General features: G+C 37.2%; 1 protein-coding gene across 2 annotated transcripts in view; it reads right to left on the minus strand.

Moving 5' to 3' along the window:
* ARHGAP10 (Rho GTPase activating protein 10) overlaps window positions 1-22480 on the minus strand; it is a 153913-nt gene that overhangs the window by 39689 nt on the left and 91744 nt on the right. For both annotated transcript variants that reach the window (XM_076337093.1, XM_076337092.1), the window contains 5 exons: window positions 21207-21294; window positions 19780-19838; window positions 17040-17145; window positions 16258-16417; window positions 881-1031 (listed from right to left, as the gene is read on the minus strand). In XM_076337093.1, the coding sequence (XP_076193208.1) occupies window positions 881-1031; window positions 16258-16417; window positions 17040-17145; window positions 19780-19838; window positions 21207-21294 (564 nt within the window). The remainder of the gene's footprint in view (window positions 1-880; window positions 1032-16257; window positions 16418-17039; window positions 17146-19779; window positions 19839-21206; window positions 21295-22480) is intronic.

The following is a 22480-nucleotide window of genomic DNA, read 5'->3' on the forward strand; positions in this document are numbered from 1 at the left end:
AATCAACCACTATTGACCACTGATTTAATGACAGTTCATCAGTGAATCTCATATTACTGCATGAGTTCAAAATCTTCCTGTTTATTTTCACTTGCTGATAACTGGACTTTGTGCCCTGATCCCATGATTCTTCATGTGAAAAGACAATTGACTAACAACATTAGGAAGGAAAAAGGGAATAGGGTGGAGAAAATGTGCAACACAAAATGAGCCCTGACTTGCCTTCTCAGTACTGTATGTACCCCCAAGCAATGAAATTTCAAGAAAATGATTATGTTTCTGGCCAACAGTCAGAATATATAAGATGTTATACACCCTTTGCCTCACTGTATGTTGCTACTGCAGACTCCATGCAAAAGCAAGATTTTTTTTTTCTTTGCTTCGCAACAGTAAGGCAAGTTTACAAGTATTTACTGCTAGTTACATCAAGGTATTGAAGATTCAAGTGAAGTAGTAGTATTCTCTAGTGCAGTGGTGACCTGAGCCTTTAATCCAGATGAATTTAACTGTAGACTGCATTAGCTCTTCTCATAAAAGATTTGCTTTAATTTTAGTTCTCTCTCCATTTATCTTATGGCTGTGTAATCTTCAGTAGAGGTCAAAGATTTCCCCAAAGAAACAGGAGCTGCTTCTTTTTTAGAGGGGAAAAGCATATTTAAGACAGTTCATCCTACTTTTAAACATATGTCACAGGACAGTACTCTCTATGCTCTCCTTTCTCTGTACTCTCCTTGTTTCTTTACATGTTCCAAAGCAATTAAACAAGCATGCATGTGCATGCACACACATATACAAATGAAACATGAAATGAAAGCACCTACTGAAGATAGGATACACAGCCCATCTGCTGCAAAGACTGAAATTATTACTAACATCTTACCATCATCCAGCTCAAGACAGAGATTGTAAACAGCCAGAGGCCTCTTAATACGCTGTCCTTGCCTTCTTGATTGCCTTGGTGGGGCATTTGGAGGAGATACTGACATAGAGATTGGCTCAGGGAAAGTGGCATCAGGCAGGGTTTTGAAAATCTGCAATCAAGAACACAAAGGGTGTTAATTATTTATCACGAAGAGCAACCTGTGTAATGCAACTGTAAACCATTATCAAACAACATTTGTTTTGGATTTCATTCAAAGCAGGCAGGAGCCAAAAATCCATTCCTTCAAGTTTGGGAGTATGCCGTGGGTCTTTAATGAGTGCTTTTAAAATAAATAAATAAATATAATATAATATGAAAATAAGCAAGCGCACTGTCTACACATTAACCAAGCTGCAAATCAGTTAATCCAAAGACAAAATATTTGCAGCCATGCTTGCCAGCTAGGATGGAGGGGAAGGGGAAAAAGGGGGATACTAACTTTATGAACCAGTAACCAAAAAGCTTTATAGCTTTAGCTCGGACCTATAGTTTTGCCAGAATACCCATTTTAATTTTCAAAACTTGTGATACCATTATAATATCAGCCATTTTAATTTAAAAAAACCAAACATGCTCTTGAAGAGAGCAAGGGGAAGATTTTGAGGGAAGGGGTTTTTAGTGAGGGATACCATAGTAACATACCATGTGAGAATTTTTTCAGTTAACTATTGCATATTGAGTCACATTTATATTAAATTATGATATTCACAAAGATGCATATAAAAAGGACTGCATTTCTTGTCATCATTTTATGTTTTGAGTCATGACCATTAGCATATCACCACTCCATACAAAATACCATGTCATTTCTCTCTGGATTAACCAGCAACGCAGATTTGCTCAACCTGATAGCATTTCTGTATGTGACTTTAACTGTCACATATAGGATACAGTCTAATGATGCTGATTTACTTCCAGAAAATTATCAGTATGCTGATGTACAATTTAACAGCAGCCTTTTACAATTGATCATGGCAGATTCACACATGAACAAATTAGCTTAATATGTATTTCATCAAAGACAAACCAGCAGATAAAGAAAAACACAAACAGCAGCTGTACAAGAAAAGCCCTGTGTCTGTACGACACCTTACAGCAACACAACACGGTAATATAACAAGATATAATGAAACAGTATATGGCGTTCTTTTACTCTGCAACTTTACATTGCCACATATCTGTATAGGAAATACTATAAAGAGGAGACTCATAACAAATCTTTGAAGGAGAAGCTTTTTATGCAGTAAAAATTCATGCAGAAAGTATAAAGAGACGCCACAGATACACACTTTTGGATTATTACAGCGTATGTCAGGTGCAGCATGAAGCTAAAAGCCAGCCAGGCTTCTCTACAGGTGAGAAAAATGCCCTAAGCATCCTGCAGTAAGGCACGCAAGACATCATGTTAAAAATGTAAGAAACTCTACATGCCATCATATCCTGGCTTGTTAACCCTGAATATTAACGTGTGTAGGAATAAGATGACCCAAGAACCCATGTATACACAGGCTTATAGCTGCTTAATAATCACTCTTGTACTGGCAGGTAGAAGACTGTGCTGGTATAAAATAATCAGAAACACCATTTTCCATGAAAACTGTGGAAGAATGATCATATTGCCAAAACGGAGCAGCAGTGGGCCGGAAGCCTATATATGGTGTGCAAAGGAAAGCTCCAGTGGAAATACTACCTTCCTTCCCAATAAGTGAATGTTGCTGTGGGGGAGGTAAAATGATGTAATTTGAACTTCCCCATACCAGTGTTAAGAAAAACGGCTCCCACTCCTTCACATGCCTATGAACAAGGGATTACGAGAGAGCGCCAAAGTAGTGCAAAGAACTCTCTAAAAACAAAATGTTTATAAAGAAGAAAGGAAACAGTCCAACCTGGTTCTCCACAGTACAGATACGGCAGGACTCTCAGACAGTGACAAAGCTCTAATTGTGCTCAGAGTGCTAAAGCCATTTCTTAAAACACGATGCAATATATAAAAATGAAATCTAACATGCACCTACATGGCACTTGGCTAACAGTACCACACTGCCCCCTTATGTGTAAATACAAAGCTAGACTGAGCAGTTTTAGAGATAAATATTTGCTTCTGAAAAATTCAAAAGTACCAAAACTTTAAATGCCATCTTTTCCATGAACTAAGTGTTGCATTTGGGCTCTCTGGTAAATAACACTCTGCCAAGAGGTTTCAGCATGTTGTTTACTATGTCACATTCCGCAGCTGTGTTTATTTGTACGGCCTTATCCATGCATCTCCACTGAAATTATCATTAATAAGAGAAGAACAAGTATTCCCCAGGAGTACTTCATAAGAGATGAGTTTTCTTGTATGCATTTAGGTGACTTGCACAGGTTGCAGTGAAGTTCTTAAGTGTTTTTTCCTCATCTCACAAATATTTCAATATACTCTTCCAAAACCATTAGCATGAGAAACTAAAAGTCACAAAAGCAAAATACAATCAAGAAAACCATAAAGGCAATCCTTACTCAATGATACTCAGTGCCAGACAGGCAACAGGATAATGAATTGGAGACCGGTATGAATCCAAGTAGATTTCTAATTGCAAGTAGCTATGTGATCTGAAAAAAAACAGTTGGTGGTTTGTTCTGTTTCACGGGGGAAAAACCCCTATACAATAAACAGGAGAAATAACAAGAGAGCAGTGAAGTCACACTTCAAACAGTGGCAGTCCAGTACATGCTAGTTAACTTCATAGTGATACCGGTGGCAGGTAATCATGAGCTGCCCAGAATAGTTCTCTCTCCCCTAATAAAACATAAGTTAGGGGTACTGAGTCCTCTCTGTCACTGTCAGGATAAGCATATCACCTCTACTTTTAATTTTTTTAATGGCAGAGCTGTGCACGAATGTTTCCCAACAGCGCTGCTCAGTGCAACCCAGTGCTACCCAGCCACAGCGCTGGGCTGATGGCAGGCAGTCTAAGTTCCCTTCTGCAGACAAGACACTCAGGCGGGCATCAGGCCCGTCCCCTATTTTACCTCACTCTGCTCTCAACTTCGTGTTATAACAGATTGGGGTTGGGAAGTTTCATTTCTGGGATTAGGTCAGTAAGTAGTATATTGCTTTCTAGAGAGCAGAGATCACCTCCCTGGGACCAGGGCAAGGGTCCACACGAACTCCATCCTCTCACTCCTACGTTTCTCTGATGCAATGTTACACAAGCTGTAACGCTTTCTTCCTTGTGCTCATATTCAAGATCTGTCTCCACAGAGAAGAAAGGGATTCCTGAAAGACGTATTTAGATATGAACTAGAGAATGCAACCTCTTGACTATCTGCAGAGCAAATTTACCCATGCAGAGCAAATTGAGACTAATTGTCATAACTCAGCAATGAAATCACCAAGTATCATGAGTTGTCCTGGAGGATTCTGAGACACACAAAAACAAACAAACAAACAAAACACCCCCCCAAAATGACACACACAACCACCACTAGAAAGATCACTAGGGGGTTTTTTTATATAAAAGAAACAGGAAACATCCTGCCCTCATGTGTTGCATGAAAAAGTATATCTGGGGTCATTTTTGCCCTTTCAAGCAGCTCATATTTGTGTTCATCCCTACTTTGGTATTTTCTTTTATCTTTTCAGTAGGAAAATAAAATCCAGTACAGCTCATCCATAACTAGACCTGCTTTTTCAGCAGCAGAAATCTCTTTCTGTTGAGGCCAAAGCTACAGCTCATACCACAGTTTTGCAAAGGCGAGCATCTGAAAAGCAAGCAGAGGGTCAACCTCTGCCCTAAGGTGTGCACATACAGCATTCAGCTTCTCTTTCTTACTTTATTTTCACTTAAATAGACAAGTGCTTTTCATCGTGCCTTAATGGATATTTGTCTGCTGCACTGACAGCAGCATTGTAACGTCTGCCTGAGAATGGGGGGATGGAGGCACGCTTTATTTCAGTTGTGGGGAGAAAAGTTTTTTGGTTTTGGTTTTATTCAAATTTGCTTCTAGCCTTATTAATTATTTAAATGCCATTGAAGTATAAATGTTTCACAGCTAATAAAAGATGCCTGCTGTGAGTTGACCTGTTGTCAGAAGCACACTGCGTATGCACAGAAGACGGAATTCAAAATCATACACACACAATGTGAGCACCTGAAATGGTACTAACATTGTTGTGTTTTGACTGACTTGCTCAACAAGCATGGGACCACACCTGACTAAGTTTCAGAATATCTTCTTGCACTGCAAGCTGTTGCTATCAGATGCATGGCGAGGCAACCACGCATATCCAATCAGATGGAAACCCTCCCATGGAAGAACAGGATTGAAACATGCTATTTAATAGAAGGTCTCTTTGCTACTCCAAAAAAAGCCTCCCTTCAAGTAAAAGTCAGATCTACCACCATCACTCATCTGGATTGCAGAAGTTACCACAGCTTAGACTAATGCCTGTATAAAGACAAGAATGAAGTCTACTCGTTGAATTATCTCATTCAAGAAGCAATAAAAATGTACTAAACCAACCTCAAAGTTTAAGGACTTCACAGTCACATCCAGTGTTACACAGTTTTTGAGACTGTGGCCAAACTGCATTAGATTTCTAGAATATCAGTTCTCTACAATTTAGTTCTCAAAAGCACTGGCATCCTGCTGTTGACCTACTTGGGGGCAAACTCAGAAGCTAAGTGAAACAATTTACATACGGGAGAAAACTAACACATGTAGCACTCAAAATTTTATCAAGCAACAAATCCAACTGTTAGTCAGTCCTATCCCAGTTAGTCCGGTATTTTAAATGGCTGTTTGGCTCTGATCTTACATGAAAGCAGAATTTCAGAGTGCACACTGACTTAAGTGGTGGATCAGTCTTCAAACCTGCAGTGTAAAAGTTACAACAAAAAAGATGAGACTCTTGTCGAGCAATTTCAAACACTAGTATGCTTGACCTATTTCTCTCTATGCAATAGTACAAAATGGATACTTTACAAGGCTAAACAAACCACAAACCATCTTGGATATACACCGCTAATAACAGCTCTGTCTAGAGCAGTGAGCCCAAGACCATCCCTACATAAAACCATTCCAATTCCTAAACCTGTGTCCCACAACGTCTATGGAAGTATTTCTTGAGAGTAATGAGCCAAATTCAACATATCATACTGTATTCTACCAGCAGATCCACATGGCAGCAGCCCAAGGAATGCTGCCAGATTCCCCTTAATCTGCAACAACAGCGTTGGACTCTAGATCCTGAGCTCTTACTAGAGCCGATTTTAGAAATTCAAAAAACCCATGGCTGGGAGGATTTAACTTGGCCTATTCCATGAGTTTATGACTAGATGTATAGCTGTACATGGAAATGTAGATTAGATTCTGCTGCTACAAGAGAATACTGATCTGTTCTTTCTGGTCTCAAGCAGAACTAATTAATGAATTTCAGTATGCTTGCCAGGAATCACTTTAGGAAAAGACCCAGACATCAGGTCATCTCTGTCTGCTTTGTATCACTGGGGTAATTAAAATTTCCTCTAAAAATCAGTGGGAGGCAAACAGCAAGGACAGAGTGGGATGAAAAAGAGGGGAGAAAAAACTGGAGGCTTAGTAATAGAGCTAATGAGGATAAACTTATAAAAAATCATTAACAGCTTAAAGCTGTGCCTTGATTTTGTTGCAAGACAAAACCCCATTCACTCTCATAACACCTACTACACAGAACATGCATCTATTTCCTTTGAACCCACGAACAAGAATCAGAGTACCAGAAGTCGCTGCCTAATGCAAAGGAGGCTAGAACCTGCAAGGTCATTCCAAATTCTTTGAAATTCGGCTAGTGGTATAGCCTTCACTACTACAATCATATTTTTTAGAGGACAGTATTTCTCAAGACAAGAACATCATCAGTACAAGTTTTTATTTGGGCAATTTCCCTTCAATACATACTTGATTTGCAGTTGGTAAATAAATGCACACAGACACTTTGACTAATGTTTATTGAACAATATAAAATGCCATCCACCTAGGCCACATATCTGCTCTGTCCTTATACATTTTACAGCTATGGTATTCCTTGCATTTCCATGACAATTGGCTATAATATATGCTGATCAAATAATATTTTATAAATTAGCAGCTAATGGGATAATGCAAGAGAAACTGATCATCACCATGGTCTTTTCTTGACTTAGCTTCTTTTCAGTGTAATGCAAGCCCAATTCAGGTTAGATCCAGCAACCTGTACAAAACCAAAAACGATATATTTATATTAGAGACAAAAATGCTCAAAAAAAGAGGCCAACTGTCCCTAGTGGTTCATAGTGTGCTCTTACCCCAATAGACTTTCTAAGCTTTTTTTCCTCTTGAGATAATGAAGATAGTGGTTGTGCCATTCTTTTTGCCATTTTCTGCAAACATAAAGCAACAACGTCTTTTATGTCAAGTTATAATTTTACTGTAGATATAAGCATTTCAGAAAGTGCAAGGTGAAAATAAGCAACTTAAAATACATTGCGGTAGCTCAGCCACTAATTGTAACAACTAGCTACTAATTGTAATCCATTTTTTAATAGTAAAACACACATTCAATAAGATGAACAGTTCTAGATTTTTTTTCCCCTGTTTGAAGGGATTGCAGAAGCTAATTGGAGCTATTAAAAGTTTAATCATAATAGAAATTACAAAAGATCAACTTCTGGAGAGCTACGACAAAAGTTTTATTTCAAAACTGATTTCTGCACCAATTCTAACAATTTTATAAAATTTCTAGTGTATTGAAATCTTTAAAAAAAAATGATCCTTTGCTACTGTAGTTTCTTACTTTTTTGCATTTTGCTTTACTATGGACAATGTTAGATCAACCTGTTTCATTTCTGGTTTTAGGCAACATGATCCATTTCTTCTGGTTCTCAAGCACATGATTCAATAAATATAAAATACATGCACTATAAATTCTTGACATCTAAACAGAATCTGTGTTCAGTGTACAAAATGTGATAAAGTTGATTTCTAAAAATCATATTAAATATTTTTGAAAAAGGTTTACAAAATCTTCAATAAAAATTATCAACAACTTAATTAGAATCCTCAAGTAACTTACCTCCCCGAGGTTACCACTGTATCCACTCCAATACAGGTGTGCCTGCCTCGAAGTAGTTATCCTGACTTTTGCGCTTCAGCGTCTATACACTGTAAAATATGATTTGCTGTGCACTGGCTTCTACGAGATTGCACAGGATGCAGATTTTCTGAGGCTTTGGATTTTGAGGCTTGAATTCCACTACAAACCACAAAACACCTTTATACATATTCACAATCATTATATTTGGAAAAAAAAAAAAAAAGATTCAGATCAAGAGTCGAAAGATACCTGAAGCTAAGCCTCTAGAGGGCCACCAACCAGAAAGCATGCTCTTGATGTTGACTGGTACACTCTATCTAGTTACAGTGCAACAGAGGATGCAGACTGAAAAGTAACTGGGCATAAGTCAAAACTAGAAACAGGAAACATCCTTGGCTGTGAGCCAAACCACAAAGCTCTATAAATAAATAAATAAATAAATCCATCCAAGACAGCCTTTTCTTCATTGCAAAGATACCATTTGCTGAGACTATCTGCCTAGCAGCCTGACTACCCATACCCAAATGAAACACTGCTTTTAGGGATTTGTGGACACTGTGAGTCTCAATCTCATACTAAAATTGGAATATCTGCTATCTGCTCCTCTTAATACAAAAGGAATTAGAGCTCTGGGCAAACTGCAAACTATGAGAGTGACAAAAGAACCGAGGGAATTTTCCAACAAACCTGATGTATCTGTAGACTCTAATAGCCACTCATTTGGCCTGACTACCTTGAACCATGTAGTTCACATCTTTAGAAGAAACTAAACATAGCCTGTAAAACATGACATTACAGTCTGGAGGACAGCTGTGAAAGGATGAAAAAAAAAAAAAAACCACCACAACACATACCAAGGTTAAAAATGTGTGTCCTTTGATCACTTGCGAATTATGAGTTTGTTGACTCAGCCTTTCTAAAAGTAGCACTCCTGATACAAAGACTGCAGCTTCCACTGTATCGCATCTCGCTCCACCTTTTAACAATTCATGGGAAGAACGTTCCTGATACCAGCCCATTCATGGCTATCAACCAATGCATTTTATTCATTGAAGGAAATGAGAGAGTTAACCATACACCAGGCTTGAAATACCTACACATTTTTCCACCGTACCAGCAGAAACAGCAGATTCACCTCCTCTTCATGCTCACCTACTGTAACTCACACCGAGGAGGAGAGTATTTTAAAAAGGTTGTCCTTCCCTATTACAGCTACACAAAATAGCTTTGTGTATCTTGTTTAGTTATAGGAAATACCTAAAATAACCAAAAAAAAGTGCCTTCAAATTAAAAGATTAAATAGTCAATCTAATTACCTAGCTTTCTGAAACATAACATACTCCTAGTTACTAAATGGAAAATAATGCAGAAAGAGAATGTTTGCACGTATTTTCTCTTGCAAGGAGTGTGAGAAGTCCTGAGAAGATAAAAGGCAGCACTTAGAAACCTAAGTCAGGAGCCAGCAAAAGCAACAACCGTGGCCAAACACACCACAGGTAAACATGATCTCCCCTTCATTTGCAAATATACACTTATAAACATTTATACACACACACACAAATACAAATAAATATATATCTGTCACACCAAGTTTTCTACAAAATTTATGAACAGAAATATAAATAATTATATATTGAGAATAAAAACCTACATTGGACCCCCTACCACATTGCCATTGTACAAAGCATCAGAATGAAATGTCAAGATCTTTGCAAATGACACTGTTCCAACTGTAGCCAACCACATAGCCTCACCAGTACTTTCTTCTCCACAGAGTTCCCTGCTGCCATTACAAGGATTTATATCATCATTGCTTTGTACAATATTTTCTGCTCTTTGTTTTTGTTAAAATACATTTTTTTAATCTTACATTATGACTGTAGGGTCTTTGGAGGCAAAGAACGTATTTTTCATTTGTATGTCCAGCACCCTCCGCAATGAAGTACTGATGCTTCATTAGTGTAAATAAAAAACATTGAAAATATTGGAAATAAAATATTATCAGCTGACTGCCACATCTTGTTTATTCAAAAATCTGTTAAATGGTTTGAAATACACTAACCTCTCTGGTAAGGCAAAAACTTACTAGAATTCTGAAGAGTACGTACAAAAACACAAGCACATATTGTGCTATTATCCATTAGCAATGACCAGACAGGATGGCATTCAGGTCAGTTTAGCCAATATAAAGAAAAAAAAAAGTTTGTAAATTCAATACTTCACTTACCATTGAAAGCTGCAATATAGTATAATTCTTATGTCACACAGCTTCTGCATAAGAATTTACTTTTTAAACTCTTCGGGAGTGCAACAACTTTTCCCCTCTCCATGCCCCCTGCAGCATTTCACAGAATAGTTTCTTTGACTAACAAAATTTTATTTCAGAACATCCATTTTAGCATTCTCCATAAGGACTTCTCCCTTGCCTCCTCCTCCACACATGCAAGCACAGCACCCTGACCATCAAGACTGAAGCAAATGTTAGTCAACTGAATTCCACTCCCTTATCATCATTTCGGTTTACTTACTTAGGAATATTGCCTGTGGGCAGTGGAAGATGAGATCTGTATCACTTTGAAATTTCATATAAAGTTGAGGCAAGTTTCCCAAAATTAACTGGAAATAACGTAGGCAAATCAAGAAGGCAGAAGTCTGTGTCCATATTATTTGTACGTGCCACGTATTTGTAGTGCAGCATCTCAGCAGACTGCTTCTATCCCTGAGAACATGACTTTTGTTTTGATTTTTTTTTTTTTGTAATCTAATATGGTTACTCACAGTACATGTTTTGTTTCTTTTGGAGCAGTCTAACAGCATACCAATCCAGGTATTGATCCAGACTCAGTTCCTTTTAATGTCATCAACTGCAGTCACAAACGTGAGTGGAGATTTGATATACAGTCTTCTTACTATGCATAAACCACATTAAGATTTAGAAAACTGTAGTCTTTTAAACAAACAAAAAAAAAGATTTGCAGTCAATTTACCACACCATGTGTGCGTCTCACATGGAAGGGCTTTCTGCTATCCACAGGGCAGAGAAAGGGTTTAAAGAGTTTGCACATACTATAGTGGAATGAAAGAGCTGCTGTGACTTCTACCAGAAACCATGATGAATTTCTTTGTTTTGCCTGCTGCCCTTTCTTGCTTTAGACTCAGCCAATCATTAAGGCATGTAATTGGAATTAAGTTCAGGAATAGTTTCAATGACACTTCTGATTAGTTACATGCTTAAAGTTAAGCACATGCTGAATACCTTCCTGAACTGAAGCTCATGTGTTTCTTCGCAAACTGTAATTTTTTCTCCCTCCAAGTCAAACGCTTGTTGACTTGAGAAACGTTCAGCTTGGGGAAGTTTCAAATTGCTACACCACAGCAAACCACCACAATTACAATGCATTGCTTCTTGGTCCTCCGTTGCAGCCAAAGGCAAAGCAACACCAAAGCTGAAACAAGCCCTCTTTAGTATTTCTCATATGTCCCTTTACCACGACTTCAAAAGATCTGCTGTGTTGTCAAAAAATAGTCTTAGTTTAGATGATGGCAGTGCCGCTGTACCCTAAAGCATTTACCTGCAACAGAACTGCTTTAAACATACAGTGATTGCTAAGTGGAGACACATGCCACACCTGACTGTGCCACTTCCTACTCTCAAACCAACAACTGACTTCACCTGCTTCCATTTCTTCTGTCTCACAACTATTGCATGTATTATGCACTGTAATATGTTTTAAGACTAAAGATTTTCCAAGTATTACTACATGAAGTTGATGTTGGCTTAAGAGCTCAGTAGTATTAAATTCTTCTCTTCCCTTTAGTTTAAAAAAATCATAAAGTACCTAAAGTAAGAAAAATTCAAACATTTCTATTTCATAAAAAAAGATTTCTCCATAAAACCGAACAAAGCTAAAACAAAGACATATTTTGTCTAAAGTATGTAAAATCTGTGCCCTTTACAAAGAGATTAATACAGAAAACAAGTGAAAACACTATCTGCCTTATACACATGAACTCGAGTTTTTCAGAATGAATGTCTTTGAGATAATTTTCCCATAGGTTGTCTGAATTCTAGAAAAACATATTTTACCATGCCTATTCCCTTTCAGCAGACTCTGGCTTCCCAGTCTCCATAAGGGACTTCTGTCTAGCCCATCTCCTTTTTTCTTCTAATTTTCTTTCACTGTAATTTTCATCATCTTTCTGTTTTTGCAATCTTGCTATTTGTACTCACTATTCTTTCCTCCCCCATATGCTGGTTTAGATATTCCCGTCCCACTGAGATTTTTATTCCAACCTCCTCCCTCATCTTCTTTCACTTCTTAGATTTCTTTTTTTATCCTGTTTTTTTTTCCCCCTCTTAAAATAATGTTCAGGGAATTGAGAAACCAAAATGGCTCACATTACCACTGAGGCATCTCTAAATGGCAAATAAATAAGCCCTTTGAATAGTGACATTCATTCCAACAAGATGCCAAAACATTATAACAAACAGCAAGATGCACACGTGCATGCTCTTCATGCTGCCATGGAGTAGACTGCCCTTCTTCCTCACCGCAAGTCAGAAAGAAAGACCAGAAGAGCTTATGTCCAAGATTTCCAGTCTGTGAAACCCTTGGGAAGAAAAATTAGTTTATACCCTTGAAACTCATTTGGGGGAGGAGGAGAAGAGAAATCAAAACCTTTTTTTTGGGTCAAAGTTGACTACCACTTTTCATCAGAGGGTTACCTAAATGCCAAGCAAAGATTGTTCCAGGTACTGTACAAGCACAGCTGCAGTCAGCCCCTGAGTTTGCTACCTCAAGAAAAGGAACACCAAGGAAAGGTATAGCTTCAAAGCAAAATGAACACGATGAGACACAAACATGAATTTCTTGATGCTTTTTTAGCAAAGGGAAAGATATGGGACACGGAAATCAAGGGAGACCAGACAGATATGGCAAGGGAGAAGGGGACAACACACCCAATATGTATGAAATGACACCGACCTTAAAGTCCTGCAAAGCAAAGGGAAACAGGAGTGCTGGTGCACACAGCCCAGTCAGCAAAAAACATGGCAATTCCAGGCAAAACTATAGAGAGGTCATTTAATATCAAACCTGAACATGCTCCTACTTTGCCCAGCTTATCTGGCTGGCCTTCCCCTACAGCCATATGACAGAAGTAAGCAAGACAATTCACAGGTCTCATTTTTCTCTGGACTGGTCTCCCTTCCACAGTAGGTGGTTCTGAGAGTCCAGGATAAAATATTGTCGCAGCTTGGGTCTAGTTTTTGCTTTTTCTTTCAAAGTAGAGATCTGCTTCTACAGCTCATCTTCTGACTGGACACTGGGAAATACTCTGCCTGGAAGAGACTTATCCATAACTGACAAGAACAAAAGCTGGACAATTATTGTCCTAATGCTCTTCTATCCCCCTTCTAGTCTTAATCATTATGCAATTCTCATGCCAGTTAAGTGACCCATCAGGCTGCACAGTCTAGTTCCAGCATTCAAGACTCAGCATTGGTCTGATTTTGCAAAACATCCCCTCCTTAACCTACTATAATTGGTTCACAGCCATAGTTTGGAAGTATGTATGCAGGTAAACAAGGTGAAAGTGACTGGTTTCTAGCTAGCAGGAAATAAATGTACATATCAACAAAGCTTTAAAAAAAAAACCAAACCAAAAAAAACCCACCAGCTTATGCACTAAGCATGATATTCTTATCTCAGGGCAAGTCCCCATATCCAGGTTTCCACACATAAATTGCATAGAAATTCTCTAATTAGGACTCAGCAGAGTGATGATAATGGAATGACTGCACCAGGATTTCAAAAGCTAGTAACCCAATTAATTATGTCTCCTCCTAAAAATGAATTGTGGATCTCCTTCAATAAAGCTATCCACGCAAGACATAATGAACGTTGATGGAATTTAAAAATATTTGAGGAATCATAACAATTTTTTACCATTTTGCCTACCAAGTTACTGCATTTAAACCGGAAATATTGATGGCTATTGCTTCTAGTTTGGAAGTTTGTTAGTCATTTAATTTGCTACAGGGCAATCTGTCTGGCAGTCTGCCAGAGCCATAAATTACATATGCATGAAGTGTTGCTTCAAGTTCATTTGTGTCAGTGTACCTCCATCTTGACTCCAGCACTCTTCTACAATTCCGAACTTCGCTTCTATTAGCAGAAGCTGCTAAAAATTAGCAGAGGCGGAGTAGTGGCTGAATGAAATATTTGAAAGTATTTTAACCCACAGCTGGTGACTTCTCCTAGGACTTCACCAGGGCTATAAATAAAAATACCTAACACAAGACACTTAGAAAGTCTGAAATGCATAGAAATTCAAAACAACAGTATAAAATGAACATTAGACTGACAATAAGCGTGCTTGCCATTAAAAGTAGATCCTTGGTCTGCCCTAAATGAAGAATGCTCACTAGTAAAAGCAACATATTCAATTCAACTATAAAATCTTTGTAATGCCTTAGCACACACCTCTCCATTGCCTTTGCTATAAATACACAGAGGTCACACTTGGAGCTTCCTTCCATCTTGGAAGCAGCTCTAGCGTGGGAGAGGTTGCTGCAGGCAGACCACTGATGGCAAGTTCACTGTTAGAAATGACAGTGAAATGACAGAAATCCCTTAAAAAAAAAATTATAGCCTTCTTGTTCTAAAGTAGGCATAAAACAAGGAATTATGGAAAATGATGCAGTATCATTTTGATGTACTTTCCATTCCCTGCTTCTCTACATTTTCAGAGGAGCAAGAAAGGCCACTACAACTAATGTTTCAAACATGAAATTGATGTCCAGTTTTTAAAGACACGACTGAGCTGGCAGAAGAATAAGATGGTGCTAATCTGTGGTGATATAGTGATTTGAATAAGCATAACTCAACCTCAATCTCCGTATGTTATTAAAACACCCTGGCTCTGCTCACTCTCTCCACTTTCTTAAATTTGTCACTGCAATAGCTTGAGCTTACTGCAAGGTTTACCTTCATTTATAAGGTCCGAAATGAATAGCATGGCTTACAACTCTTGGAATATTTATCGCTTAGAACTTGAGCCACATCTGCAGCACAGTATTTTTCCAACAGAACAATAGCCTATCTGCTCAATGCGTGTGTGAGGGCAGCATTACATCCTAAGTCAACTAAGCCAACAAAACCCACCATGTGGATACAGCTATGCCAACAGAAGCTTTGCCCAGCCTGTATCATTCAGGGAGGTAGCATAATTACATTGTCAGAAAAACTTGAGACATATTATTTTGAGTAGATAAGACTTGCCTTAGGTAGCCAATTTCAACACTGTTAACCTTTAAAAGAAATAACTATTTCAATGCTTGGCATGCTTAAGAAAGAAGAGAGGAAAAAGCACATCCTGGAATTTTTCCAAAGCACTTTTTTTGACAATAAGAGCAAGGGAGATGCTGCCCATCCTCCCAGTACAAGCAAAGTACCTCAAACATCCAGCAGTTCCAGAAGTCACCTTAGACACAAGGGACTCCCAAAGGAGTACCCAAACAAAGAGACCAGTAAATGACTTTTTTTTTCCTTTTCTTTTTTTTTCCTTTTCTTTTTTTTTCTTTTTTTTTTTTTTTTTTAACTTTCAGATCCCAGATTACATGCAGTGATATTCTGGACAGTACCTTGTACATGTAAGGCACCTTAATAACTGGCAGCTGTCAGAGCAGCAGCAACAACTTCTATTTTCAGTATTACCTCAAATGCAAAGGCTTAAAATAACACACATTCAGCTAAAAACAAAGGAAATGTTAATACCTGGCGCTCCCATAATGCTTTTTACCCATAAAATTCAGAGTATAGTAAAGTCTTCTTTTTACTCTGTGAACTCTGAGAAAAATGAAGACATAGAACAATTAATTCAGACCCTGGTCAAAGTACTTAATGGAAGAGCTAAAAACTGAGCCCGGGCTTTCTCTTTTCCAGTCTTGTATCACTTTTGCTCAGAAAAAGACATATGCAAATATCATAATGAAAATCTATTTGTGTACTATACACACAGAAGCACTGCTATTGCCAGGAAATATGCATTCCGAAATGTCAGTTTACCTATGAACAGGAATACTTATCGAGTATAAATAGCCAAAAGCATACAGTATCGCACGATATTCTTTAGAATTAAGCTGTTCGTAACATCATACTTAACTCCACACTACCCGTTAAGCCTAGCAGACTGTTTTGGACAACACTCAGAAACGCGGAGATGTATCAAAGCTTACCTTCTCGTGATTTTCTATCAGGATTTCAACGACGATATTCTGAAACTTCAGGTCCATGATGGCTGCTACAGTTTCTTCCTGTGGCCTCATTAAGGTTGGTCCAAATACTACCCCTAGATTTGCCACAGTCATTAGATTCCTCTTGGCATGCTTTGAAACACTTTTTGAAAAGAATTGAAGGAAAAAACAGGAAATAGGTTATGAAAAATTTCCATTACTGTTGGAAACTGCAGTCTACAAATGAAAACATTACATTTCCTTAATCTATGTTTTAGAAGTTTGTTTTGTGCAAAGTTTCTTCAAATAAAGTCTTATTGAATTCTGGAAAACAGAAAAGCCATTCTTCCACTGGCAATTTAAAAGCAAAAGCAGTCTCTTACTGAACTTAAATATATAAAATGCACTTAGCCTTGGACCAGGGCAAGTGTGAAACCAACTTAAATTTGCTAACAGATCTCCACTATTCACTTTGCCAGAATTTGCGAAAAGAAAGTATAATGTTCCCTTTCTCACTTCAATCAAAACCTCAACTGCTGGCAGGACTGCTAAAGTAAATACTTATATGGCTTCATTAACGGATTAGATTTCTGCCCTTCCCGCCAAAATATACACAGCATGAGTCAAACGTCTTGTCTGCTTTTGCACGTTTGGTTCTTGGTATTGTGTATGACAGCATCGAGATGGGCTTCAGCTCCAGCCACACTTAACTAAGGCCCTTTGTAGTCAAACAAAGGTAAGGACAAGAATTCTGACAAGGTAGGAAAGCAGGTCATAATACTTACTTCACTAAATGTTTCACCAAAATTTCCAGCATCTCTTTGTTCTTTTCTGGGAGTTTATGGACTAAGAAGTGCACAGCATTAACTCGAGATTCAGGACTCCCACTTTCTATGGGACATAGAAATAAATAACTATCTCAAAAAATAAAAATAAAATAAAATCCACAGAAACACAAAGCTTCTCCCACCCCTGCAGGGAAACATACTGCACACACTTTGCTTCACCACTTATGTACCTCCAAACATAGCAATATTGAACATATGCGTTTTGTTTTCACAAGTAATTTTGTTCTACAATTATCAACTTATTTGCTTATTTTGTGAACTCATCTTTCAATCCACCTGCAAAAGGATGCCTCTGTTCATCTATTTTTAAAAACCGACAGATGTAGTTATTGTTTTGCTGCATTGGACTCATCTGCTTATGAATACACTGCAAGGTGAGGAGCAATGTTACTGGGTGCCACAGAGTGGAACTGTACTACTTGACATTTCAGCATCATTTACTGATTGTCCTCATCATTAGAATTCAGTTTTGCTGGTACTATGCAGCTAATGATACTGCATTTATGCCACCTTGCATTGGAAACTGTGTAAGACAACACGTGCAGAAGATTCATGTGCTCAGAAAGAGAAAATCTAATGACCTCTGAAGACACAGAAGAATAATCATGCAAAAAACCTACTGAGTGAGATTACTATGATAAAGGGCCCTGAATAACAACGGCATCACTCTCTAGTACAGTACAGAAATATAGTAAAAATAAGCAAGGAGCTTTTTATTTTTGTGTGTTGGGTGTTGAATTGAATAATTTTGGCCTCTACAGGTTTCACTAGTACACAGATGAAAACAAGAATCTGTAAAAGATGAAAATAATCTCTCTTCCTATTTCTCAAAGTTGTATTAAATCACAAAATTACATCTCAGTAGTGGTTACAATGAGAGGAGTGGAAGTATTTCTCTTGTATATAATAATACTTAGTACAAGATATATAAAGAGAAAATTTAGAACCTACTCTGAATGCACAAAGTTTTGACACCAGGACCACTCATCAGGTCCCATTTTACTCTAAGGCAACTTTGATTGTTAAGTGTATTTCATATAAAATACCACCATAGTTCTTCAGTGCCTATTGCTACAGATTATTTTTTTCTTTGCATATTGCTACAGATTTTAGGGTTGTTTTTTTATTCTTTTGCAGTCAACACCGCTGCACAGATTGCAAGAAAAAAGGCTACCAAAATGCAAAACGTTTAGCTTCTAGTCAGCTAATCAAAATTCAGACAGCCAGAAAAACATAAGCCTTCTTTAAAGCAAGACTATTTTACATATATGTGAAATCACAAACTCTAATTAAAGAATGGCTAAGCAACTTAATCACAAGATACAGTCAAGGCTTATATAGTTTCAATCTACACTGATACGTATAGAGAAAAGAAAATTGAAAGGAGAACCTTTTAATTTTGGCCTTTCCCCCCCCTCCGCAATAGTTTCAGAGAAAAGGATATTTCTTACTATTCCCGGCGTTGTTGAGTTTTTATAGCCAACATAGGAAACAACACTGACTATCTATTTTTAAGTATACCGTAACTCAGATCTGCAGTGTTGATTAAATTTCCCTCCCCACTACATAGAATCACCCCCCTCTACAAAATTGTTTACTACTTATGAACACTGTACTATTTTAAACATGTAACTTCAATTGAATGCCTTTATTGAAAGAGACTATAAAATAGAGAAAGGAAAATAAAGCAAGAAACTGCTGGCAAAACTTCATAGGTCAAGAAATTATTTTAACACTTTCCAATACAAACGGGCAGACTCACCATCTAGGTAAGTATGTTGAATTTTGTTTAAGCACTTGGCCTCTAAGATGTGCTTTGGCAACGAATTTCATGGGCTAATTCTCATTTTGAATTAAGGACCACAAGTGAACACATTCTGCAGTCCTGGAAAGTCATTACAGCAATCCGAAGAAGATAAAGCAATTGTCTCAAAGTTTATTTTAATTTTGCTTTCCACAGTTTGCCAGAAGTGCTACAGGCTGGAAAGAAAATCAGCTAAATATCTGTTTGATACTTTGCCAAAAATTTTCTTACACAGTTTCCCTCCATCCTCTTCCAAAAAATTCCATGTACATTAGATACCATACAGCTGAACTACAAAAGCTGTTGTGTCTTCTCCAAGCCTGTATTTGAACTGCCATAGTGTAATCTGGCCTGCTCTTTCCTTTCTTCTACTAATATACGAGGAACGTTCAAGCCTGCCTGGATACAGAGCTAACAAGGCACTGAAAACAAGGGTCAGGCAGCTGTGCTTTAAGGATTCAAATGAGCCCGAATTAGTGTGTTTTCTTTTACTAAGCTTCATACACTTTATAAATGGAAGGGGGGGAAAAAAAAAAAAAATCACAATCTAAGTAGATGTTTATCATTATATAATTAAGATAATAAGAATGAATGTTTACAATGTCTATCCAAAAGGTTTTCCATAAAAGTAAAAATTGTGCTATGCTAAGTCTGCCACAAGCTTGTCTGTCAATAGACAACGTCGTATTGTGACACATACTAGAACTGAACACTGGTTAAAACCTACGTTTTTTTTAAAACATTTATTATTTCTTATTCCTATATTTTTACTGGGTTGAAGAATTTTTCTGAAATTGCACTTGCAGCGCGCTCCTAAGGCCACAACAGTACTGTAAGAAAAGATTTCTATTTGAAGTACAGTCATATATTTACTGGCAGGAACGATGAATTCTCCATGCAACTCGTACGTCATCAGTGGCTCTGGAAGGCTTCTGCAAAACAAGGATGACATAATAAATTTAGCTATATTCTTTCCTATCTGTATTTAGTCTAAGCAGGAAACCTTTTTAACATTCAGTAGTATAATCTTTGCACTGGAGGCAACCATTGTTATGGTGGCCCTTGAATTCAATGATTTCCAGCGCGAATGGAAAACTTGGTATTATCAGGAAAATAAGACTAAATACATCCATTCACCTTCCATGAGCTGAAGTGATGTCTCCAGTCTATCATAAGGCACCTTTCCAAATTACACCACCAAGACTGTTTCTCAGATAAAGACTGTACACATACACTATGTAATTAATTCTTCATTAGTGTTTTTAAAATACAAAGAATCGCAAGTCAGTGCCTTACTGGAAAGAAATAAAGGTCCTAAAACAGTTAAGTTTGCTGAAAAGTAGCCATCCACAAATCAAAATTCTAAAGTATTTCAAATAGAAAAATTGAAATTGAAAACCTTAGTCATCAATGAAAAATGTACTGAATAATGGAAATCAGAGTTAAAACATCAGTTAAAACCTTCATTTATTAAATTGATTTTACTGATGCTTATGAAATATTAGAGTAAACACTCAGATGGGAAATACTGTAGGCAGGAAATACTTCATCATGTGCACTTTTTTTTTCTTTCCTACTTTTTTTTTTTTTTAAATTCTTTCCTACACTCCATAAGAGAGACTTTTATCTTGATAATAGTTTTTCAGCATTCTTTGATAGTGGTTCCAGTAATACTTTATTTAATAAAACCAGCAGATTAAAAATACTGTAATTGTGTTACGCTACAGGAGATACACAAAAGTTCTGTGTTCTTACGCAATTTAGTAAAATATCTTGATCAGGAATTGGTGAAGCCATTTGAACAGAGAACACATCTAAAATTCTTACTTTTAACACTCAAAATATTATTACTATTGCACCTAGAACATCAAAGCAAGGGCCAGAAGGAAAAGAGGAAAATATTAAAAGTTTCATAACCTTTTCCCTTTCCATTCTACCACATTAAAACACAAAAAGGCAAAAAACTCTTAACAATCTTAGCTGACTTTCAGTAACAACTCTCAGCAAGTTTACTAACAATTCAGATTTCTGAACCGTCAGTGAAATGCTTACGTTTCTAACACAAAAATGTTTTGGGGTTTGTCTTATATGAACATGAGTATTAGCATTGCTAAATTATTTTGCTTCCCCCAAGACAAGTAACAAACATGGTATTTGCACAAAACGAACCTCTCTTCCAAAATATAGGAAAAGTAAGTAATGTAGCTTAACACACTGCATAGGAGAATTAGAATACAGAATTCATAGTCTAAAAAAAAAAAAAAAAAAAAAATAGATGAGACAGAGAGAGACAGGCTTACCGCAGATATTGCTTCATAGCACTAGTAATTGTCTTCACTTCCCAATCTACAGAGTTTTCCAGGTCAACTTCATTGCAGGTTTTTGCATCTAGAAAATAATCAGAAAGAGAAGAGGGACATGAAAAAAGGGAATTTAAATCAGTGTGCCCTACGTAAACACCAACACATTGAATTTGATCATTATGTATTTGCCCACATGAACATAGAAGTAATATGTCCTTCTTACTATTAGTTAATACTAAGAAGACTTAATATCCAAACCTCTTTATAAATTCTATTTCCATATTTTGTTTTAAAAAGTATTTACTGCTGACTTTTTCTTTAATGAAGGATTAAAAATCACTTTCATGTAAAGAGATCTCTAAAGCAATTGGTATTTTGTATCACACCTTTAAACAGAAATATGTACACAAACACAAAGATGTACAAAAACAATTTAGAAAAAAGACACACTAAGCATAACTTACCTTTTCCTCTTTTCTTTCATTATTTAAAATGCAAGTACACTGAGAAATCTTTTTGAATTCTTCCCATAGTTTTGCTTGTAAACTGTTATTTTGGACTGCTGATGAAAATAGCCAAAGTGCAGTATGACCCTCCTTACTGTGTGAAAACCTTTAAGAGGTGCTTCAAAAGTAGAAAAAGGACTCTTCTCTAGCAGTAAGTTTCCTCTAGAAGATGGCCTGAATGTTTCCCTTACTTGATCAGTTTTAGCCAAAGGGAGAACATGAGTATGTTCTTGCTTTCTTGACCATTTGTCAGGTTCACAGAACTCCTCCCATCTTTTACCAGGTTAGGTGGTAGAGTCTCATAACAAGACAGATCAAACTGAACGGTCGTATGTTTGAATGACCCATCAGGTGAAAGACTTTTTGACAGAACATAGAAAACAACACAGCACACCAGAATGTTCTACAATCAAAAAAACCCCTTTTGGCCTCAAAACAGGAAGCAATAGCTAGTTGACACAGGAAGATCACACGTATATGGCCAAAATAGCCAAATGTTTTTGGTAACTTCAAGCGCTTGAGCTTCTGTTATTATTATTAGTGCTACATGTTTCCGTCAGTCACTATAGTAAACTACAGCAGTAGCTGACACAGATTACGTGTTGACCAGTTCATACAATTCAGAATTCATTTGTTACTTTGCTTGTCAGACAAACGACAGGCACATTAAAAAAATCAAATTAGGATCCTTGATTAAAGGTGCAGTCCTTTTACTGGGACTAAATAATTCTGTTCTAAAGGCTGTGCCAAGCAATTATTTCTGTA

This window comes from Aptenodytes patagonicus, chromosome 4 (assembly GCF_965638725.1).
Source record: "Aptenodytes patagonicus chromosome 4, bAptPat1.pri.cur, whole genome shotgun sequence".
Lineage (NCBI taxonomy): Eukaryota > Metazoa > Chordata > Aves > Sphenisciformes > Spheniscidae > Aptenodytes > Aptenodytes patagonicus.